A 26404-nucleotide genomic window follows, 5' to 3' on the forward strand; every position below is an offset into this window, starting at 1 on the left:
AAATCTACCAGTAATTGTGAGACATGAAAGCCTTTGTTTGGTCCCTTACATGAAATCTACAACACAATAGGAAGTTGGTTTCATAGGGACATTGGGCCCCTAAACTTACAGGGCCCCTATACATCTGTACAGGTTGTACCCCTGGCCCCATCTGCTAGCAGCTGGATCTGGTGGACACTCTTGCCTATCAGCTTCCTCTATTTAGATACCTGAATTGTTTTATGTTTTTCATATCACCAATCATTTTAGCTGTTATGCATGTGCATATGAGGAATATCACAATTTCTGGTCATTATAAGACATGTATCCTTCATTTTTCACCAGTTTTTCCCTCTGTAAGCTCTTATCTCTATTTTCCTAACACAGTCACAGCTTTCCTGTCTTCATGAAATAAAACACTTACTAGAAAGCAACAGCATGAAGGATAATACACAGCAGTACTGGGCATTGTAGCTTTGCATCCAGCTCCAGAGTGAGAAAACTTCCTAGAAAACAACAGCGTGTAGGATATTATACAGCAATTCTTGGCAGTGTAGCTGTTTATCCACCTCCAGAGTGAGATAAAACATTTATTTGAAAACAACATTATGTAGGATATTATACAGCAGTAATGGGTAGTGTAGCTGTGCGTCCAGCTCCAGAGTGAATTAAAACATTTACTAGAAAACAACATGTAGGATGTTATACATCAGTACTGGTCAGTGTAGCAGTGAATCCAGCTCTGGAGTGATATAAAACACTTACTAGAAAACAACAATCTGTAGGATATTATACAGCAGTAATGGGCAGTGTAGCTGTGCATCCAGCTCTAGAGTGAGATAAAACATTTACTAGAACACAACAGCATGTAGGATATTATACATCAGCACTAGTCAGTGTAGCAGTGATTCCAGTTCTGGAGTGAGATAACACTTACTTGAAAACAACATCAGTGAATACAGTTCTGTGGCACTATGGGTCTGTGTATCTCTCTGTCTTTCTTTCCCTACACCTTCCCCCTCCTCTCCTAGATTTTGATAACTGTAGCCTGACCCCAAGGACATCTGAGAGTCCATTGTGTCTGGAGTAAAACAGATAGTAGCAGTTTTTTTCAGAGTGAATGATGAGTTCAGGAGACAGGGGAAGGGAGAGGAGAAGCGGCTCATAAGAGAAAAAGAAACAGATCTCTCTGACAAAATATATGAAAGTTTCTTATATTGGTTCACACCATTGATTTATGCAGTTTATTTAGCGTACAACAAACATTTATCTGTAGCTTCAAAGCTGTGAATTTTGGCAATTTACTTGATTTCTATATTTCAATATGGAATCAGTCAAAAATACAACTTTTTTTTTGTTATTTTGTTTCTTGATTTTATTCTTATCACTTTTGAGAGTTTTTATATTTTGAAGTTGTTTTCACGGCGACATTTAGGTTTTTTCCGGCTTCGTGCACTTTGTTACGTTACAGCTCCGCGCAATATTTATTATACAGGTGTAATTGCAGGCTATGTGCTCACATTGTGTTTGCGCTGTTGTGGTACTAAAGGTGCCAGCATGCCTGTGCATGAGCCTGAGGGTGACAGTTCACTGGTACATTGGAGCAAACACTAATAATAGTCACCACATGTGACTACAACTCCCAATATGTGCCAGATGAGGCAGAACCTGCTGCATTGTATCACATCACAGGTCTGGCCTCTGGGTCACACAATTTACAAAGTCACAAAATGAACAAAAAAAAGTTTCCATTACTTTCAGCTTTACTAAGGATTTAACCCCATATTCCCCCTGCCAATGAATAGTGTGTGGCTGATGGCTGGAGCATGGAGGTAGGATGCTAGGTTTGTTGCCTGTATTGGTTGCACACTTGTCTGGTTGCTGGGTGGGACTGGCTGTCCGGGGTTTAGGCGGTTAAACCAGTTGTCTGGCGGTAACTGTGTGTCTGCTGCCTGCTGGAGATGCTAATGTGGGTCACAGCCGGCGGCGCTAGGACCGGCCCGGCTCCCGCCTGCATCCAGTGAATAAAGTGCACAGGGGGTGATTGTGGAGCCCCCCAGGACAGGGAGAGCAGATCATCCCAGCAGACATGGTCAGAGGGCGGCCCAGGAAGCACCACATGATGGACACAGGCTCCCAGATACCCAGGTGCCCCCTGACTGAGCTCCTGGGCACTCAGGGGCAGCACATGGGGCACATCACTACTTTCTTGGACAATGTGCAGATCTTGCTGGAAGCTGCCAGTTACCTGGAGAGACTGGACCAGGACAGGAAAAGTAAGGATGCAGGGGTCAGGGGTGTGTGAGGATGGGGGATATACAGTCCAGGGGCTGCAGGGAAACAAAGGATGGGGGGGCAGCCTGGTCTATGGGCAGTCTGGGGCCAGCTTGGCCTGAGCAGGAGATGGCATTGTGCCCTGAGCAGGAGATGGCATTGTGCCCTGAGCAGGAGATGGCATTGTGCCCTGAGCAGGAGATGGCATTGTGCCCTGAGCAGGAGATGGCATTGTGCCCTGAGCATGCTGGAAGAAGGCCTATATGAGCCCGGGACCACCAGAGACTCCGGCTGCAGAAAACTGGACAACTTTCATGTTTCTTCTTTTTTTGTCCAGACAAAGAGCAGGCACCATCCCATTGTCAGCAGCCAGACAGTGCCAGCTGCAGCCCGGGCACCGGGGCCACTATGGGTCTGTCACTACATGGAAGCAGCGCTCACCCCATATCCAGGACCGGCTGCAGCGTCTCTGTATGTTCTGGACATGTATGGTCCCGCACCTGTGTGTGATGTGACCTCATCATACATGAAGAAGGTGCACTGATGTCTATAGTCCCCTCATATATAGCCATGTGCACTGACCCCGGTATAGAGCCCGCACCTAAAGATTCACTGTGTGATCTGCTCCTACATGTGTGATACTGTGTGATCTGCCCAGAAATGTGTGATACTGTGTGATCTGCTCCTACTTGTATATTATGTGATCTACCCCTACATGTGTGATCTGCTCTTATGTGTGATACTGTGTGATCTGCTCCTACATGTGTGATCTGCTCCTACATGTGTGATACTGTGTGATCTGCACCTACATGTGTGATCTGCACCTACATGTGTGATACTGTGTGATCTGCCCCTACATGTATACTATGTGATCTGTTCCTACATGTGTGATACTGTGTGATCTGCACCTACATGTGTGATCTGCTCCTACATGTGTGATACTGTGTGATCTGCACCTACATGTATACTATGTGATCTGCTCCTACATGTGTGATCTGTTCCTACATGTGTGATACTATGTGATCTGTTCCTACATGTGTGATACTATGTGATCTGCTCTTATATGTGTGATACTGTGTGATCTGTTCCTACATGTGTGATCTGTTCCTACATGTGTGATCTGTTCCTACATGTGTGATACTGTGTGATCTGCCCCTACATGTATACTATGTGATCTGCTCCTACATGTGTGATACTGTGTGATCTGCTCCTACATGTGTGATACTGTGTGATCTGCTCTTATATGTGTGATACTGTGTGATCTGCTCTTATATGTGTGATACTGTGTGATCTGCTCCTACATGTGTGATACTGTGTGATCTGCACCTACATGTGTGATACTGTGTGATCTGCTCTTATATGTGTGATACTGTGTGATCTGCCCCTACATGTATACTATGTGATCTGCTCCTACATGTGTGATCTGCCCAGAAATGTGTGATACTGTGTGATCTGCTCCTACTTGTATATTATGTGATCTGCCCCTACATGTGTGATACTGTGTGATCTGCCCAGAAATGTGTGATACTGTGTGATCTGCTCCTACTTGTATATTATGTGATCTGCCCCTACATGTGTGATCTGCTCCTACTTGTATATTATGTGATCTGCTCTTATGTGTGATACTGTGTGATCTGTTCCTACACGTGTGATAATGTGTGATCTGCACCTACATGTATGATACTATGTGATCTGCCCCTACATGTGTGATCTGCTCTTATATGTGTGATACTGTGTGATCTGCCCCTACATGTATACTATGTGATCTGTTCCTACATGTGTGATCTGTTCCTACATGTGTGATACTATGTGATCTGTTCCTACATGTGTGATACTATGTGATCTGCTCTTATACAGTGCCTACAAGTAGTATTCAACCCCCTGCAGATTTAGCAGGTTTGATAAGATGCAAATAAGTTAGAGCCTTCAAACTTCACACAAGAGCAGGATTTATTAACAGATGCATAAATCTTACAAACCAAAAAGTTATGTTGCTCAGTTAAATTTTAATAAATTTTAAACATACAAGTGTGGGTCAATTATTATTCAACCCCTAGGTTTAATATTTTGTGGAATAACCCTTGTTTGCAATTACAGCTAATAATCGTCTTTTATAAGACTTGATCAGGCCGGCACAGGTCTCTGGAGTTATCTTGGCCCACTCATCCATGCAGATCTTCTCCAAGTTATCTAGGTTCTTTGGGTGTCTCATGTGGACTTTAATCTTGAGCTCCTTCCACAAGTTTTCAATTGGGTTAAGGTCAGGAGACTGACTAGGCCACTCCAACACCTTGATTTTTTGCCTCTTGAACCAGGCCTTGGTTTTCTTGGCTGTGTGCTTTGGGTCGTTGTCTTGTTGGAAGATGAAATGACGACCCATCTTAAGATCCTTGATGGAGGAGCGGAGGTTCTTGGCCAAAATCTCCAGGTAGGCCGTGCTATCCATCTTCCCATGGATGCGGACCAGATGGCCAGGCCCCTTGGCTGAGAAACAGCCCCACAGCATGATGCTGCCACCACCATGCTTGACTGTAGGGATGGTATTCTTGGGGTCGTATGCAGTGCCATCCAGTCTCCAAACGTCACGTGTGTGGTTGGCACCAAAGATCTCGATCTTGGTCTCATCAGACCAGAGAACCTTGAACCAGTCTGTCTCAGAGTCCTCCAAGTGATCATGAGCAAACTGTAGACGAGCCTTGACATGACGCTTTGAAAGTAAAGGTACCTTACGGGCTCGTCTGGAACGGAGACCATTGCGGTAGAGTACGTTACTTATGGTATTGACTGAAACCAATGTCCCCACTGCCATGAGATCTTCCCGGAGCTCCTTCCTTGTTGTCCTTGGGTTAGCCTTGACTCTTCGGACAAGCCTGGCCTTGGCACGGGAGGAAACTTTCAAAGGCTGTCCAGGCCGTGGAAGGCTAACAGTAGTTCCATAAGCCTTCCACTTCCGGATGATGCTCCCAACAGTGGAGACAGGTAGGCCCAACTCCTTGGAAAGGGTTTTGTACCCCTTGCCAGCCTTGTGACCCTCCACGATCTTGTCTCTGATGGCCTTGGAATGCTCCTTTGTCTTTCCCATGTTGACCATGTATGAGTGCTGTTCACAAGTTTGGGGAGGGTCTTAAATAGTCAGAAAAGACTGGAAAAAGAGATAATTAATCCAAACATGTGAAGCTCATTGTTCTTTGTGCCTGAAATACTTCTTAATACTTTAGGGGAACCAAACAGAACTCTGGTGGTTTGAGGGGTTGAATAATAAATGACCCTCTGAATAAACTTTTCACAATTTAAAAAAAAATTAAACAAAGAAATAACATTCTTTTTTGCTACAGTGCATTTCACACTTCCAGGCTGATCTACAGTCCAAATGTCACAATGCCAAGTTAATTCCGAATGTGTAAACCTGCTAAATCTGCAAGGGGTTGAATACTACTTGTAGGCACTGTATGTGTGATACTGTGTGATCTGTTCCTACATGTGTGATCTGTTCCTACATGTGTGATACTATGTGATCTGTTCCTACATGTGTGATACTGTGTGATCTGCCCCTACATGTATACTATGTGATCTGCTCCTACATGTGTGATCTGTTCCTACATGTGTGATACTGTGTGATCTGTTCCTACATGTGTGATACTGTGTGATCTGTTCCTACATGTGTGATACTATGTGATCTGTTCCTACATGTGTGATACTATGTGATCTGCTCCTACTTGTATATTATGTGATCTGCCCCTACATGTGTGATACTGTGTGATCTGCCCAGAAATGTGTGATACTGTGTGATCTGCTCCTACTTGTATATTATGTGATCTGCTCTTATGTGTGATACTGTGTGATCTGTTCCTACACGTGTGATAATGTGTGATCTGCACCTACATGTATGATACTATGTGATCTGCCCCTACATGTGTGATCTGCTCTTATATGTGTGATACTGTGTGATCTGCCCCTACATGTATACTATGTGATCTGCTCCTACATGTGTGATCTGTTCCTACATGTATGATACTATGTGATCTGTTCCTACATGTGTGATACTATGTGATCTGTTCCTACATGTGTGATACTGTGTGATCTGCCCCTACATGTATACTATGTGATCTGCTCCTACATGTGTGATCTGTTCCTACATGTGTGATACTATGTGATCTGTTCCTACATGTGTGATACTATGTGATCTGTTCCTACATGTGTGATACTGTGTGATCTGCCCCTACATGTATACTATGTGATCTGCTCCTACATGTGTGATCTGTTCCTACATGTGTGATACTATGTGATCTGCTCTTATATGTGTGATACTGTGTGATCTGCACCTACATGTATACTATGTGATCTGCTCCTACATGTATGATCTGTTCCTACATGTGTGATACTGTGTGATCTGTTCCTACATGTGTGATACTGTGTGATCTGCCCCTACATGTATACTATGTGATCTGCTCCTACATGTGTGATCTGTTCCTACATGTGTGATACTATGTGATCTGCTCCTACATGTGTGATCTGTTCCTACATGTGTGATACTGTGTGATCTGCTTGCTGCTAGTATTGTGCCTTTGCTGTCTGCTCTGATACTATGTTACTCCTCTTATGGGTCATGGACCTTACATGTGTATATACCTTGCGCTGCATTCCCTTATCTCTGTGCTGATTGCCCCGTCCACTTGTGGGGGGCATTAGTCAGTACTTGGGGTGTCATGGGTATCAGGGCAGTGCCTGGGGTTTATTGTCTGCTGGCACTGCACATGTCATCAGGACACAAAGAGCCCTCAGTGCCCGGAGGAGGGTGAGGCCTGTGCCCGCGGCTAACTCTGTACACCCACCGGGTACAATGTATTCACAAGGCCTGCAGAGTACACAGAGCCAGTGATCCCCAGGCAGCACCTCCGTATCCAGGCACCTAGAATGGGCCGAGTGGTCGGCTCTACGGCCGGGGTTGTTATAGGAGGGTGTATGTGGCAGCACAAGGAAGAGCACGGGCTCCTGCCCCCTGCTGAGGCACCAGGGCCCTGCATTGAGGCTAGGTGCCCACGTAGTTTTAGGACAAAAGTCCCGCGGTTTATCTGCGGTTTCACACCTCATAATTAGAGATGAGCAACTTTGCCTTTTTTCGGGTCGAGTCAGGTTTCATGAAAACCGACTTTCTCACAAGTCGAGTCGAACGAAATCGGCCGACTATCGGGAAAAGTTGTGAAACACGAAACCCAATGCAAGTCAATGGGGAGAAAAGTCGGCAGCAAGTGGAGGACAGGAAACACACCTGGCATGACTTTAACCCTAGAGGCGGCAAAATCTCTCTCTCTCTCATTGGCTGAAAAAAAGTCACGGCAAGCATTCGGTGAAACTTTGGCGAAAGTCGGCGACTTTTGAATCTGACCGACCTGTTTCGCTCAACGATACTCATAATGGATGAGGTGTGAAACCGCAGCGGAAACTGCACATAGAATTGACATCCTGCAGATTGTAACCCGCAGCAAATCCGCGCGGAAAAATCTGCAGCATGTGCACAGCGTTTTTTTTTTCTCCATAGGAAATAAAGGTACTGTACAACGCAGCAGAATCCGCAGCGTGTGCACATACCCTTAGGGGTTAATCACCCGCCCTGTTACCATCACATTGCCCCTTGTCCTGCCAGGGCTGCACAGCGTGTGTGGGGGGCAGTGTGATGGTGACCATCATCATCCTCGCATGGCATTTGGGGGTCTCCAGTAAAGGCCCCCTCTGTACAGCGCAGAACACACAACCTCAGTGTTGGAATAAATATTTTACATTTTCCACAAACAAACTGTAAACTATGAATTCCTGGCTCCTCACAGTCTGGGGTCGGTGACGGGGGTCTCACCAGAGTAGATCCCCCCCCCCCCCTGCATTGCACGTATGCCCTCTGTTCCCCATCTGCACCTGTAGATTAACCCTTAGCAGTGACTGCTCCAGTGCAGCTGCACAGACCCCCGCCCTCCCTGTCTGCTGTGGTACAAAGACCCTGTCTGTCCCCAGCATGTGGCTACAATCCAGCCCGACCATTGTCTCTGCAGACTGCTCTGCTTGGAGTTTGCTTGTCTGGTCCAGAATGAAGTCCAGTCCTTGTGTGCAGGTATATAGCTACATACTGGTGTTTATACTGGTGTGTATACTGGCAGTGGCGTAACTATAAAGTTATGGGCCTCGGTGCAAACTTTCAAATGAGGCCCCCCATGCCAAAATACATGTGCAGCTCTGGTACATCCACCCTATAAACCCGTCCTGACCCCACACAGAAACTTACCCGCATCCAGCACCATGACAACCAGCACAGCAGAGTCCTGCAGACACCGAGGCCCCTGATCATGTGACCCCTGACCCCTCCCCTCCTGTGACCTCATCACAGGTCCTGTGCGCACAGAAGAGAACAGCCTAGCGATGTGTGCATGGGGGGTGTGGGAAAAAGAGTCCCAGGCGGGACGCAGGTGGGGTGGGGTCAAAAACGGGACTGTCCCGCGAGAATCGGAATGCTTGGGAGATATGGTCTGACCTGCCAGGTCCCTGACCCCCTGGGCCCGGTCGCAGTGGCGACTGCTGCCATCACGGTAGTTACACCCCTGTATACTAGTGTGTACTGGTGTATATAATGGTGTATACTGGTGTGTATACCAGTATCACCCTCGGGTATTAAGGGAGTTAAGTAATGTGATAGACAGGCCTCTATTCCTTATATTTAAAGACTCTATAGAAACAGTGTCTGTTCCTTTTGATTGGCGGCAAGAAAATGTGGAACCAATATTCAAAAAGGGGTGTAAAAGGGAACCTGGAAACTATAGGCCGGTAAGCTTATCATCTGTTGTGGGTAAAATTTTTGAAGGGTTTCTAAGGGATACCATTATGGAATATCTCAATGTTAATAAATGTTTAACTCCATATCAACATGGATTTATGAAGGATCGCTCCTGTCAGACTAACCTGATCAGCTTCTATGAGGATGTGAGCTCTCAAATGGACCCAGGAGAATCATTGGATGTCATTTATCTCGACTTCTCTAAAGCATGTGACACTGTCCCACATAAAAGATTGGTAAGTAAGAGGAGAAAGCTCGGGCTAGGGGAAAATGTGTGTAGATGGGTAGGGAGCTGGCTTAGTGATAGAAAACAAAGAGTGGTTATTAATGGGGCATCCTCAGATTGGGCCAGGGTTACTAGTGGGGGACCACAGGGGTCTGTATTGTGCCCCCCACTATGTAATATATTTATTAATGATCTAGTGGATGGCTTACACAGTAACATATCAGTATTTGCAGATGATACAAAACTATGTAAGGTAGTTAACACAAAGGAGGACAGTTTGCAACTACAGACAGATTTGAGTAAATTGGAGAATTGGGCTGAAAAATGGCAAATGAGGTTTAACACAGATAAGTGTAAGGTTCTGCACATGGGAAGGAGAAACAGATGCTACAATTACTTACTAAATGGGAAACTGCTGGGGAAATCAGACATGGAAAAAGACTTGGGCATCTTAGTCAATAAGAAGCTAAATTGGAGTGCCCAGTGTCAGGCAGCTGCCACCAAAGCAAATAGGGTCATGGGATGCATTAGAAGAGGTCTGGGGACACGAGATGAAAACATAATTCTCCCTCTGTACAAATCACTCGTCAGACCACACTTGGAGGATTGTGTGCAATTTTGGACGCCGGTGCTCAAGAAAGACATTACTGAACTTTAAAGGGTTCAAAGGCGGGCTACTAAAATGATAAATGGAGTTGGTTCACTACAATACCCAGAAAGGTTATCAAAATTAGGTCTATTTACTCTAGAAAAGAGAAGACTTGGGGGAGACCTAATATATATGTACAAGTATATCAGAGGGCAATACAGAGATCTCTCCAATGAACTGTTTGTACCAAGTTCGGTGACAAGAACAAGGGAGCATTCTCTTCGTTTGGAGGAAAGACAATTTCTGCACCAGCATAGAAGAGGGTTCTTCACGGTAAGAGCAGTGAGGCTCTGGAATTCTCTTCCTGAGGAAGTGGTGATGGCCAACTCACTGAATGAATGTAAGAAAGGAATGGAGGCTTTTCTTGTGAGTAACAGTATAGAAGGTTACGAATAACAGAATATTATAGGTAGATGGTTGACCCAGCTTAGGGGAAGGAATTTTTTTTCCCTATGGAGAAAATTGGCTTCTACTCTGTGGGTTTTTTGCCTTCCCCAGGATCAACAATACAGAACAGCTGCACTAAAAATAGGCTGAACTAGATGGACATAAGGTCTTCAGCCTTCAAAACTATGTTACTATGTTATACTGCTGTGTGTACTGGGGTATATACAGTTGTGGCCAAAAGTATTGACACCCCTGCAATTCTGTCAGATAATACTCAGTTTCTTCCTGAAAATGATTGCAAACACAATTCTTTGGTATTATTATCTTCATTTAATTTGTCTTAAATGAAAAAACACAAAAAGAATTGTCCTAAAGCCAAATTGGATATAATTCCACACCAAACATAAAAAAGCGGGTGGACAAAAGTATTGGCACTGTTCGAAAGATCACGTGATGCTTCTCTAATTTGTGTAATTAACAGCACCTGTAACTTACCTGTGGCACCTAACAGGTGTTGGCAATAACTAAATCACACTTGCAGCCAGTTGACATGGATTAAAGTTGACTCAACCTCTGTCCTGTGTCCTTGTGTGTACCACATTGAGCATGGAGAAAAGAAAGAAGACCAAAGAAATGTCTGAGGACTTGAGAAACCAAATTGTGAGGAAGCATGAGCAATCTCAAGGCTACAAGTCCATCTCCAAAGACGTGAATGTTCCTGTGTCTACCGTGCGCAGTGTCATCAAGAAGTGTAAAGCCCATGGCACTGTGGCTAACCTCCCTAGATGTGGACGGAAAAGAAAAATTGACAAGAGATTTCAACGCAAGATTGTGCGGATGTTGGATAAAGAACCTCGATTAACATCCAAACAAGTTCAAGCTGCCCTGCAGTCCGAGGGTAAAACAGTGTCAACCCGTACTATCCGTCTGAAGGAAAAGTGACTGTATGGTAGGAGACCCAGGAAGACCCCACTTCTTACCCCGAGACATAAAAAAGCCAGGCTGGAGTTTGCCAAAACTTACCTGAAAAAGCCTAAAACGTTTTGGAAGAATGTTCTCTGGTCACACGAGACAAAAGTAGAGCTTTTAGGTTAAAGGCATCAACATAGAGTTTACAGGAGAAAAAAAGAGGCATTCAAAGAAAAAAACACGGTCCCTACAGTCAAACATGGTGGAGGTTCCCTGATGTTTTGGGGTTGCTTTTCTGCCTCTGGCACTGGACTGCTTGACCGTGTGCATGGCTTATTGAAGTCTGAAGACTACCAACAAATTTTGCAGCATAATGTAGGGCCCAGTGTGAGAAAGCTGGGTCTCCCTCAGAGGTCATGGGTCTTCCAGCAGGACAATGACCCAAAACACACTTCAAAAAGCACTAGAAAATGGTTTGAGAGAAAGCACTAGAGACTTCTAACGTGGCCAGCAATGAGTCCAGACCTGAATCCCATAGAACACCTGTGGAGAGATCTAAAAATGGCAGTTTGGAGAAGGCACCCTTCAAATATCAGGGACCTGGAGCAGTTTGCCAAAGAAGAATGGTCTAAAATTCCAGCAGAGCATTGTAAGAAACTCATTGATGGTTACCGGAAGCGGTTGGTCGCAGTTATTTTGGCTAAAGGTTGTGCAACCAAGTATTAGGCTGAGGGTGCCAATACTTTTGTCTGGCCCATTTTTGGAGTTTTGTGTGAAATGTTCAATGTTTTGCTTTTTGCTTCATTCTCTTTTGTGTTTTTTCATTTAAGACAAATTAAATGAAGATAATACCAAAGAATTTGTGATTGCAATCATTTTCAGGAAGAAACTGAGTATTATCTGACAGAATTGCAGGGGTGTCAATACTTTTGGCCGCAACTGTACTGGGGGGGTGATACTGGGGTATATACTGGTGATACTGGGGTATATACTGGTGATACTGGGGTATATACTGGGGTGTGTGCTGGTGATACTGGGGTATATACTGGTGATACTGGGGTGTGTGCTGGTGATACTGGGGTATATACTGGTGTGTGTGCTGGTGATACTGGGGTATATACTGGGGTGTGTGCTGGTGATACTGGGGTATATACTGGTGATACTGGGGTATATACTGGGGTGTGTGCTGGTGATACTGGGGTATATACTGGTGATACTGGTGTGTGTGCTGGTGATACTGGGGTATATACTGGGGTATATACGTATATACTGGTGATACTGGGGTATATACTGGTGTGTGCTGGTGATACTGGTGATACTGGGGTATATACTGATGTGTGTGCTGGTGATACTGGGGTATATACTGGTGATACTGGGGTATATACTGGGGTATATACTGGTGATACTGGTGTGTGTGCTGGTGATACTGGGGTATATACTGGGGTATATACGTATATACTGGTGATACTGGGGTATATACTGGTGTGTGCTGGTGATACTGGGGTATATACTGGTGATACTGGGGTATATACTGGTGTGTGCTGGTGATACTGGGGTATATACTGGTGTGTGTGTGTGTGCTGGTGATACTGGGGTATATACTGATGATACTGGGGTATATACTGGTGTGTGTGCTGGTGATACTGGGGTATATACTGATGTGTGTGCTGGTGATACTGGGGTATATACTGGTGTGTGTGTGCTGGTGATACTAGTGTGTGTGCTGGTGATACTGGGGTATATACTGGTGATACTGGGGTATGTACTGGGGTGTGTGCTGGTGATACTGGGGTATATACTGGTGATACTGGGGTATATACTGGGGTGTGTGCTGGTGATACTGGGGTATATACTGATGATACTGGGGTATATACTGGTGTGTGTGCTGGTGATACTGGGGTATATACTGGTGATACTGGGGTATATACTGGGGTGTGTGCTGGTGATACTGGGGTATATAATGATGATACTGGGGTATATACGGGTGTGTGTGTGCTGGTGATACTGGGGTATATACTGATGATACTGGGGTATATACTGGTGTGTGTGTGTGCTGGTGATACTGGGGTATATACTGGTGATACTGGGGTATATACTGGGGTGTGTGCTGGTGATACTGGGGTATATAATGATGATACTGGGGTATATACTGGTGTGTGTGTGCTGGTGATACTGGGGTATATACTGGTGTGTGTGTGTGTGCTGGTGATACTGGGGTATATACTGGTGATACTGGGGTATATACTGGTGTGTGTGCTGGTGATACTGGGGTATATACTGATGATACTGGGGTGTGTGCTGGTGATACTGGGGTATATACTGATGATACTGGGGTATATACTGGTGTGTGTGCTGGTGATACTGGGGTGTGCTGGTGATACTGGGGTATATACTGGTGATACTGGGGTATATACTGGGGTGTGTGCTGGTGATACTGGGGTATATACTAATGATACTGGGGTGTGTGCTGGTGATACTGGGGTATATACTGGTGTGTGTGTGCTGGTGATACTGGGGTATATACTGATGATACTGGGGTATATACTGGTGTGTGTGCTGGTGATACTGGGGTATATACTGATGTGTGTGCTGGTGATACTGGGGTATATACTGGTGATACTGGGGTATATACTGGTGTGTGTGTGTGTGCTGGTGATACTGGGGTATATACTGGTGATACTGGGGTATATACTGGTGTGTGTGCTGGTGATACTGGGGTATATACTGGTGATACTGGGGTATATACTGGTGTGTGTGCTGGTGATACTGGGGTATATACTGGTGATACTGGGGTATATACTGGTGTGTGTGCTGGTGATACTGGGGTATATACTAATGATACTGGGGTGTGTGCTGGTGATACTGGGGTATATACTGGTGTGTGTGTGCTGGTGATACTGGGGTATATACTGATGATACTGGGGTATATACTGGTGTGTGTGCTGGTGATACTGGGGTATATACTGGTGATACTGGGGTATATACTGGTGTGTGTGCTGGTGATACTGGGGTATATACTGGTGATACTGGGGTATATACTGGTGTGTGTGCTGGTGATACTGGGGTATATACTGGTGTATATACTGATGTGTGTACTGGTGATACTGGGGTATATACTGGTGATACTGGGGTATATACTGGTGTGTGTGCTGGTGATACTGGGGTATATACTGGTGATACTGGGGTGTGTGCTGGTGATACTGGGGTATATACTGGTGATACTGGGATATATACTGATGTGTGTGCTGGTGATACTGGGGTATATACTGGTGATACTGGGGTGTGTGCTGGTGATACTGGGGTATATACTGGTGTGTGTGCTGGTGATACTGGGGTATATACTGGTGATACTGGGGTGTGTGCTGGTGATACTGGGGTATATACTGGTGATACTGGGGTATATACTGGTGTGTGTGCTGGTGATACTGGGGTATATACTGGTGATACTGGGGTGTGTGCTGGTGATACTGGGGTATATACTGGGGTGTGTGCTGGTGATACTGGGGTATATACTGGGGTATATACTGGGGTGTGTGCTGGTGATACTGGGGTATATACTGATGATACTGGGGTATATACTGGGGTGTGTGCTGGTGATACTGGGGTATATACTGGTGTGTGTGCTGGTGATACTGGGGTATATACTGGTGATACTGGGGTATATACTGATGTGTGTGCTGGTGATACTGGGGTATATACTGGTGATACTGGAGTATATACTGGTGATACTGGGGTATATACTGGTGTGTGTGTGCTGGTGATACTGGGGTATATACTGGGGTGTGTGCTGGTGATACTGGGGTATATACTGATGATACTGGGGTGTGTGCTGGTGATACTGGGGTATATACTGGTGATACTGGGGTATATACTGGGGTGTGTGCTGGTGATACTGGGGTATATACTGGGGATACTGGGGTATATACTGGTGTGTGTGCTGGTGATACTGGGGTATATACTGATGATACTGGGGTGTGTGCTGGTGATACTGGGGTATATACTGATGATACTGGGGTATATACTGGTGTGTGTGCTGGTGATACTGGGGTATATACTGGTGATACTGGGGTGTGTGCTGGTGATACTGGGGTATATACTGTTGATACTGGGATATATACTGGGGTATATACTGGTGATACTGGGGTATATACTGGGGTGTGTGGTGATACAGGGGTATATACTGATGATACTGGGGTATATACTGGGTGTGTGCTGGTGATACTGGGGTATATACTGGTGATACTGGGGTATATACTGGGGTGTGTGCTGGTGATACTGGGGTATATACTGGTGATACTGGGGTATATACTGGGGTGTGTGCTGGTGATACTGGGGTATATACTGATGATTCAAAGATTCAAAGAAGCTTTATTGGCATGACTAAATACACATTAGTTTTGCCAAAGCAGGTGTACAGAAGGGAATAGGGATAGGGACTGTAGGGATGTTGGGAAGGGGCTGTAGGAAAGGTGGATGGGGCAGATCCAGGATGGGGCTATAGAAGTCCATGGCATAGGGAAGGTGGATGGCGGCATGGGGGCAGATCCAGGATGAGGCTATAGAAGTCCATGGCATAGGGAAGGTGGATGGGGGATTGGGGCTATCCAGGGTGGGGGCCATAGAAGTCCATGGCATAGGGAAGGTGGATGGGGGGTTGGGGCATATCCAGGGTGGGGGCCATAGAAGTCCATGGCATATCATAGTTCTCTCTCTCGCAGTCTATGGCATTCGCTCACATATTGCGCTGCTATCTCCACTGCTCTCTCTTCTTCCCCCAGCAGGATGTATGTTTTCTCTTCCTCCTTCATGGTGGTGAAATCCGGGAAGAGATGTGAGAGTCTCCTGAAGTGAGTGTCCCTCACTGCTGAGTACTTGGAGCAGTGTAGCAGGAAGTGGGTCTCATCCTCCAGGGCCTCCTGGTCATAGTGTTGGCATACTCTTTCCTCCCTGGGCTTGTAGCTCTGCCTGTGTTGGCTGGATTCGATGGCCAGACTGTGGGCACTGAGTCTATACCGGCTCAGGATCTTGCGGTCTTTGGGGTCCGGGAGTTTCTCCAGGTATGGAGCCAGTCTGTAGTCTCTCTGTAGACTCCGGTACATGGTCAGTTTCTGTGAGCTGATGATGTCGTTCTTCCAGTCACTTACGTACCTCTCCTGGCCTTCGTCTACCATCTTCCTGATACCAGCTTTTGTCAGGTTGTTGTGATTGGTTTTCTGGTCAGGTTGGGTTTGGGTGAGCTGTTCCGAGGGTCCTGGTTTTTCTGTTTCCCCTACATGTGTCAGGGCTTTATGGTGATGGGAGCTTGGATTGTTCCTACGTAGGTGAGCCCGGAATGACAGTGCCCTCTTTAGAACCGTTAGGTGTAGAGGGAATCTGCCCAGCTCGGCCCGGCAAGCACTGTTGGAAGGTGCTCCGATGGACTTGGAGAAGGTGCTTGCAGAATTCCAGGTGGAATATTTCTGTTGGGCTTGAATCCCACCTTGACCAGTCTGGGTAGGTGTGAGGACCCCAGACTTCGCTGCCATACAGGAGGATTGGGGCGATGATAGAGTCGAAGATTTTTAACCAGACCCTCACTGGTGGCTTTAGATGGTAGAGTTTCCTTCGGATGGCATAGAAGGTTTTGCTGGCCTTGTCTTTCAGGGTCTCTATGGCTTGTTTGAAGCTCCCTGACCGGTGAATCTCTAGGCCCAGGTAGGTATATTTGTCCGTTCCTGTAAGGGCGCAGTTGTTGAGGATAAATGAAGGGTGCTGGTCTGATTTTCTCTTTCTCTTCTGGAACACCATGATGTTGGTTTTCTTTAGGTTGACCAGTAGTGCCCAGGTGGAGCTGAATTTCTCTAAGATTTTCAGGTTGTCTTGGAGGCCTTTCTCGGTTGGTGACAGAAGCAGCAGGTCATCTGCATACAGCAGGAATTTCACCTGCGCGTCGTGGAGGGTGAGACCTGGTGCTGTGGAAGATTCCAGAGCGGTAGCCAGCTCGTTGATGTAAATGTTGAAGAGCGTTGGGCTTAGGCTGCAGCCTTGTCTGACTCCCCGACTCTGCTGGAAATAGGCCGTTCTTCTGCCGTTCACACACTGCAGAGGTTCTCGGTGTAGGAGCTTTTGATAACATCATAGGTCTTTCCTCCTATTCCGCTCTCCAGCAGTTTCAGGAATAAGCCTGGGTGCCACACCGAATCAAAGGCCTTTTTAAAGTCAACAAAACAGGCGTATATCTTCCCGTTCTTTGTATTGTGGACGTGGCTCTGAATGAGGCTGTGCAGGGTGTAGATGTGGTCAGTAGTGCGGTGGTTTGGCATGAACCCTGCTTGGCTCTTGCTGAGGACGTTGTGCTCGGTGAGGAAACTGAGGATCCTCTTGTTCAGGATGCTGTTGAACAGTTTTCCCAGGTTGCTGCTGACACATATTCCTCTGTAGTTGGCAGGGTCATACCTGTCCCCATTCTTGTGGATGGGTGTGATGAGGCCTTGATTCCAGGTACCAGGGAAGTAGCCGGCACTTAGCACAATATTGAAGAGTTTAACCATTGCGGCCTGTATTTCTGGTGGGCTGTACTTCAGCATTTCTGGTAGGATTCCATCCAGGCCACCGGCTTTTCTACATCTTATGGAAGAGATTCTCTCTGCTACTTCCTGTAATGTAATAGGTGCCTCCACGGGGTTTTGGAAATTTTTTACTTTTTCCTCCATTGCTTTTAGTTTTGCCATTATGTTTTCCTGTTCTTGGCTTAGTTCTTCCTTTGGAATGTCTTTATAGAGGTCTCTGAAGTACTGGAGCCAGATGTTGCCATTTTGGATGTTGTTTTTCTTGTCTTTTGTGCCCATGTGGGGTATATACTGGCGTGTGTGCTGGTGATACTGGGGTATATACTGGTGTGTGTGCTGGTGATACTGGGGTATATACTGGTGATACTGGGGTATATACTGATGTGTGTGCTGGTGATACTGGGGTATATACTGATGATACTGGGGTATATACTGATGATACTGGGGTATATACTGATGATACTGGGGTATATACTGATGATACTGGGGTGTGTGCTGGTGATACTGGGGTATATACTGGTGTGTGTGCTGGTGATACTGGGGTATATACTGGTGTGTGTGCTGGTGATACTGGGGTATATACTGGTGATACTGGGGTTTATACTGATGTGTGTGCTGGTGATACTGGGGTATATACTGGTGATACTGGGGTATATACTGATGATACTGGGGTATATACTGGGTTGTGTGCTGGTGATACTGGGGTATATACTGGTGATACTGGGGTATATACTGATGTGTGTGCTGGTGATACTGGGGTATATACTGGTGATACTGGGGTATATACTGATGATACTGGGGTATATACTGATGATACTGGGGTGTGTGCTGGTGATACTGGGGTATATACTGGTGTGTGTGCTGGTGATACTGGGGTATATACTGGTGTGTGTGCTGGTGATACTGGGGTATATACTGGTGATACTGGGGTATATACTGGTGATACTGGGGTATATACTGATGATACTGGGGTATATACTGATGATACTGGGGTGTGTGCTGGTGATACTGGGGTATATACTGGTGTGTGTGCTGGTGATACTGGGGTATATACTGGTGTGTGTGCTGGTGATACTGGGGTATATACTGGTGATACTGGGGTTTATACTGATGTGTGTGCTGGTGATACTGGGGTATATACTGATGATACTGGGGTATATACTGGGTTGTGTGCTGGTGATACTGGGGTATATACTGGTGATACTGGGGTATATACTGGGTTGTGTGCTGGTGATACTGGGGTATATACTGGTGATACTGGGGTATATACTGATGATACTGGGGTATATACTGGGGTGTGTGCTGGTGATACTGGGGTATATACTGGTGATACTGGGGTATATACTGATGTGTGTGCTGGTGATACTGGGGTATATACTGATGATACTGGGGTATATACTGGTGTGTGTGCTGGTGATACTGGGGTATATACTGGTGATACTGGGGTATATACTGGGGTGTGTGCTGGTGATACTGGGGTATATACAGATGTGTGTGCTGGTGATACTGGGGTATATACTGATGATACTGAGGTATATACTGGGGTGTGTACTGGTGATACAGGGGTATATACTGATGATACTGGGGTATATACTGGTGTGTGTGCTGGTGATACTGGGGTATATACTGGGGTGTGTGCTGGTGATACTGGGGTATATACTGGTGTGTGTATGCTGGATATACTGGGGTATATACTGATGATACTGGGGTGTATACTGATGTGTGTGCTGGTGATACTGGGGTATATACTGGGGAGTGTGCTGGTGATACTGGGGTATATACTGGTGATACTGGGGTATATACTGGTGTATATACTGGTGTGTATACTGGGGTATATACTGGTGATACTGGGGTATATTCTGGGGTGTGTGCTGGTGATACTTGGGTATATACTGGTGATACTGGGGTATATATTGGTGATACTGGGGTATATACTGGTGTGTATACTGGGGTATATACTGGTGTGTGTATGCTGGGGTATATACTGGTGATACTGGGGTATATACTGGGGTATATACTGGTGATACTGGGGTATATACTGGTGTGTATACTGGGGTATATACTGGTGTGTATACTGGGGTATATACTGGGGTGTATACTGGGGTATATACTGGGGTGTATACTGGGGTATATACTGGTGTGTATACTGGGGTATATACTGGGGTATATACTGGGGTATATACTGGGGTATATACTGGTGATACTGGGGTATATACTGGGGTATATACTGGTGTGTATACTTGGGTATATACTGGTGATACTGGGGTATATACTGGGGTATATACTGGTGATACTGGGGTATATACTGGGGTATATACTGGTGTGTATACTTGGGTATATACTGGTGTGTATACTGGGGTATATACTGGTGATACTGGGGTATATACTGGGGTATATACTGGTGTGTATACTGGGGTATATACTGGGGTATATACTGGTGATACTGGGGTATATACTGGTGTGTGTATACTTGGGTATATACTGGTGTGTATACTGGGGTATATACTGGTGATACTGGGGTATATACTGGGGTATATACTGGTGTGTATACTTGGGTATATACTGGTGATACTGGGGTATATACTGGTGATACTGGGGTATATACTGGGGTATATACTGGTGATACTGGGGTATATACTGGTGATACTGGGGTATATACTGGTGATACTGGGGTATATACTGGGGTATATACTGGGGTATATACTGGTGTGTGTGCTGGTGATACTTGGGTATATACTGGTGATACTGGGGTATATACTGGTGATACTGGGGTATATACTGGTGATACTGGGGTATATACTGATGATACTGGGGTATATACTGGTGATACTGGGGTATATACTGGTGTGTGTGCTGGTGATACTGGGGTATATACTGATGATACTGGGGTATATACTGGTGATACTGGGGTATATACTGGTGTGTGTGCTGGTGATACTTGGGTATATACTGGTGATACTGGGGTATATACTGGTGATACTGAGGTATATACTGGGGTATATACTGGTGATACTTGGGTATATACTGGTGATACTGGGGTATATACTGGGGTATATACTGGTGATACTGGGGTATATACTGGTGATACTGAGGTATATACTGGGGTATATACTGGTGATACTGGGGTATATACTGGTGTGTGTGCTGGTGATACTGGGGTATATACTGATGATACTGGGGTATATACTGGTGATACTGGGGTATATACTGGTGTGTGTGCTGGTGATACTTGGGTATATACTGGTGATACTTGGGTATATACTGGTGATACTGGGGTATATACTGGTGATACTGAGGTATATACTGGGGTATATACTGGTGATACTTGGGTATATACTGGTGATACTGGGGTATATACTGGGGTATATACTGGTGATACTGGGGTATATACTGGTGATACTGGGGTATATACTGGTGATACTGAGGTATATACTGGGGTATATACTGGTGATACTGGGGTATATACTGGTGATACTGGGGTATATACTGGTGATACTGAGGTATATACTGGGGTATATACTGGTGATACTGGGGTATATACTGGTGTGTGTGCTGGTGATACTGGGGTATATACTGGTGATACTTGGGTATATACTGGTGATACTGGGGTATATACTGGTGATACTGGGGTATATACTGGGGTATATACTGATGATACTGGGGTATATACTGGGGTATATACTGGTGATACTGGGGTATATACTGGTGTGTGTGCTGGTGATACTTGGGTATATACTGGTGATACTTGGGTATATACTGGTGATACTGGGGTATATACTGGTGATACTGGGGTATATACTGGGGTATATACTGGTGATACTGGGGTATATACTGGGGTATATACTGATGATACTGGGGTATATACTGGTGATACTGGGGTATATACTGGTGATACTGGGGTATATACTGGTGTGTGTGCTGGTGATACTGGAGTATATACTGGTGATACTGGGGTATATACTGGTGATACTGGGGTATATACTGATGATACTGGGGTATATACTGGTGATACTGGGGTATATACTGGTGTGTGTGCTGGTGATACTGGGGTATATACTGGTGATACTGGGGTATATACTGGGGTATATACTGGTGATACTGGGGTATATACTGGTGATACTTGGGTATATACTGGTGATACTGAGGTATATACTGGGGTATATACTGGTGATACTGGGGTATATACTGGGGTATATACTGGTGATACTGGGGTATATACTGGTGATACTGGGGTATATACTGGGGTATATACTGGGGTATATACTGGGGTATATACTGGTGATACTGGGGTATATACTGGGGTATATACTGGTGATACTGGGGTATATACTGGGGTATATACTGGTGATACTGGGGTATATACTGGTGATACTGGGGTATATACTGGGGTATATACTGGTGATACTGGGGTATATACTGGTGATACTGGGGTATATACTGGGGTATATACTGGGGTATATACTGGTGATACTGGGGTATATACTGGGGTATATACTGGGGTATATACTGGTGATACTGGGGTATATACTGGGGTATATACTGGGGTATATACTGGGGTATATACTGGTGATACTGGGGTATATACTGGTGATACTGGGGTATATACTGGTGTGTATACTGGGGTGTATACTGGGGTATATACTGGGGTATATACTGGGGTATATACTGGGGTATATACTGGGGTATATACTGGTGATACTGGGGTATATACTGGGGTATATACTGGGGTATATACTGGGGTATATACTGGTGATACTGGGGTATATACTGGGGTATATACTGGGGTATATACTGGTGATACTGGGGTATATACTGGTGATACTGGGGTATATACTGGGGTATATACTGGGGTATATACTGGGGTATATACTGGTGATACTGGGGTATATACTGGGGTATATACTGGGGTATATACTGGTGATACTGGGGTATATACTGGTGATACTGGGGTATATACTGGTGATACTGGGGTATATACTGGGGTATATACTGGTGATACTGGGGTATATACTGGGGTGTATACTGGGGTGTATACTGGGGTATATACTGGTGATACTGGGGTGTATACTGGGGTATATACTGGTGATACTGGGGTGTATACTGGGGTATATACTGGTGATACTGGGGTGTATACTGGGGTATATACTGGTGATACTGGGGTGTATACTGGGGTATATACTGGTGATACTGGGGTATATACTGGGGTATATACTGGTGCACAGCCTGCTCTGCTTAGACTTCTACCTTTGACCACTTTGCAGCCCTCTTACAGGGATTTTCACCAATCTGCAGAAATCAGTGAAATACAATATTCCTGGGTCAGCTGGGTGATCCCTGACGTCTACCAGGCAGGGGCGCTGTAGAGGCCCCCAGTATAGGGCTATCCTGCCTCCAGAGGGTTAGATTTCTAGCTCAGGGTGGTGGGGGCCCTTGCAGGCGGCAGGCTTCTCTCTGTCCCTTCTCTATAGACTCGGCTGACATCTTTGTGTCCTTCTGTGTAACTTTCCATGGATGGACTCGGCCAGGTCGTAGGTAGAATCGCTCCAGCTCTGGGGTAACGGAACATTTATTCGGGACCCCCCCCCGCACATGGAACGTTCCGCCCGCACTGGTTGTGTCAGCAGTCACGTGTCCGGCTCCGCACGAGTCTCCGGTGCTCTCAGCATCACACGACCTGCGCGTCCTCTCCGCACACGTGGCTTCCACATGGAGCCAATCGCTGCTTTTCTATTGGCTATCTGTCAAGAAAGGCGGGACCAGGTAGTAACTGCCCACCAATCAGAGCGCAGCCGACTCTGATGCAGGCGGTTGCTGGGCTCTGCTGAGGGGCGGGGCCTGATTGTTCTCTGGGCTGATGACCTCATCCTCTTGTTTTAAAGCGACAGGACATATTTGCAGCGGACAAAAGACTTTGGGGGGGGGGGGGGGGGGGGGGGTGACCTCTTCTGGTCATACGGGGTGAGGGCGACAGACTGCAGTGTTATCCGTGTGGAGAGAGGCCGCCAGAAATGTGAACTGCTTGTACCAAATAGGATTAATCATTTTTATTATTATTATGCCCATATGATAACATCATACAGATCACAAAGTAATACTGACATATAGTTGTACATTGCATTATTATTATAGCGCCATTTATTCCATGGCGCTTTACATGTGAGGAGGGGTGTACATAATACATACAAGTACAGTAATATTCCACAATACAAGTCACGACTGGTCCAGGAGGAGAGAGGACCCTGCCCGCGAGGGCTCACAACCTACAACATACGAAGAAATATATATATGTACTACCTGAAGAGCCCGGCGCTGCCCGGGCATAGTAACTAACTGTGGTTATAGCAAATTATAATTATCCTCCATCCCATAGTCCCGTGCCCATATACCCATCATACATATCCTCCATCCCATAGTCCCGTGCCCATATACCCATCACACATCCTCCATCCCATAGTCCTGTGCCCATATACCCATCACACATCCTCCATCCCATAGTCCCGTGCCCATATACCCATCACACATCCTCCATCCCATAGTCCTGTGCCCATATACCCATCACACATCCTCCATCCCATAGTCCTGTGCCCATATACCCATCACACATCCTCCATCCCATAGTCCTGTGCCCATATACCCATCACACATCCTCCATCCCATAGTCCCGTGCCCATATACCCGTCATACATATCCTCCATCCCATAGTCCCGTGCCCATATACCCATCATACATCCTTCATCCCATAGTCCCGTGCCCATATACCCATCATACACATCCTCCATCCCATAGTCCCGTGCCCATATACCCATCATACATATCCTCCATCCCATAGTCCCATGCCCATATACCCATCATACATCCTTCATCCCATAGTCCTGTGCCCATATACCCATCATACATATCCTCCATCCCATAGTCCAGTGCCCATATACCCATCATACATATTCTCCATCCCATAGGCCCGTGCCCATATACCCATCACACATCCTCCATCCCATAGTCCTGTGCCCATATACCCATCACACATCCTCCATCCCATAGTCCAGTGCCCATATACCCATCACACATCCTCCATCCCATAGTCCCGTGCCCATATACCCATCATACATATTCTCCATCCCATAGGCCCGTGCCCATATACCCATCACACATCCTCCATCCCATAGTCCCGTGCCCATATACCCATCATACACATCCTCCATCCCATAGTCCAGTGCCCATATACCCATCACACATCCTCCATCCCATAGTCCCGTGCCCATATACCCATCATACATATCCTCCATCCCATAGACCAGTGCCCATATACCCATCATACATATCCTCCATCCCATAGTCCAGTGCCCATATACCCATCACATCTTCCATCCCATAGTCCAGTGCCCATATACCCATCACACATCCTCCATCCCATCATACATATCCTCCATCCCATAGTCCCGTGGCCATATACCCATCATACATCCTCCATCCCATAGTCCAGTGCCCATATACCCATCACACATCCTCCATCCCATAGTCCAGTGCCCATATACCCATCATACATATCCTCCATCCCATAGTCCTGTGCCCATATACCCATCACACATCCTCCATCCCATAGTCCCATGCCCATATACCCATCACACATCCTCCATCCCATAGTCCCGTGGCCATATACCCATCACACATCCTCCATCCCATAGTCCAGTGCCCATATACCCATCACACATCCTCCATCCCATAGTCCCGTGCCCATATACCCATCACACATCCTCCATCCCATAGTCCCGTGCCCATATACCCATCATACATATTCTCCATCCCATAGTCCAGTGCCCATATACCCATCACACATCCTCCATCCCATAGTCCAGTGCCCATATACCCATCACACATCCTCCATCCCATAGTCCCGTGCCCATATACCCATCATACATATCCTCATCCCATAGTCCAGTGCCCATATACCCATCACACATCCTCCATCCCATAGTCCCGTGCCCATATACCCATCACACATCCTCCATCCCATAGTCCCATGCCCATATACCCATCATACATCCTCCATCCCATAGTCCTGTGCACATATACCCATCATACATCCTCCATTCCATAGTCCCGTGCCCATATACCCATCACACATCCTCCATCCCATAGTCCCGTGCCCATATACCCATCACACATCCTCCATCCCATAGTCCCGTGGCCATATACCCATCATACATATCCGCCATCCCATAGTCCTGTGCCCATATACCCATCATACATCCTCCATCCCATAGTCCCGTGCCCATATACCCATCACACATCCTCCATCCCATAGTCCCGTGCCCATATACCCATCACACATCCTCCATCCCATAGTCCCGTGCCCATATACCCATCACACATCCTCCATCCCATAGTCCCGTGGCCATATACCCATCATACACATCCTCCATCCCATAGTCCCGTGGCCATATACCCATCATACACATCCTCCGTCCCGTGGCCATACACCCATCATACACATCCTCCATCCCATAGTCCAGTGCCCATATACCCATCATACATCCTCCATCCCATAGTCCAGTGCCCATATACCCATCACACATCCTCCATCCCATAGTCCAGTGCCCATATACCCATCATAC

At 46.1% G+C, this 26404-nt stretch overlaps 1 protein-coding gene across 1 annotated transcript in view; it reads left to right on the forward strand.

Moving 5' to 3' along the window:
* The first annotated feature begins 2014 nt into the window (after positions 1-2014).
* MXI1 (MAX interactor 1, dimerization protein) overlaps positions 2015-26404 on the forward strand; it is a 52291-nt gene continuing 27901 nt past the window's right edge. Inside the window, exon 1 of the mRNA XM_073553096.1 lies at positions 2015-2255. Within this exon, the coding sequence (XP_073409197.1) occupies positions 2069-2255 (187 nt within the window). The 5' untranslated portion in view covers positions 2015-2068. The remainder of the gene's footprint in view (positions 2256-26404) is intronic.

This window comes from Dendrobates tinctorius, unplaced genomic scaffold (assembly GCF_039654945.1).
Source record: "Dendrobates tinctorius isolate UK_male_01 unplaced genomic scaffold, ASM3965494v1 ptg000196l, whole genome shotgun sequence".
NCBI classification, from domain to species: Eukaryota; Metazoa; Chordata; class Amphibia; order Anura; family Dendrobatidae; genus Dendrobates; species Dendrobates tinctorius.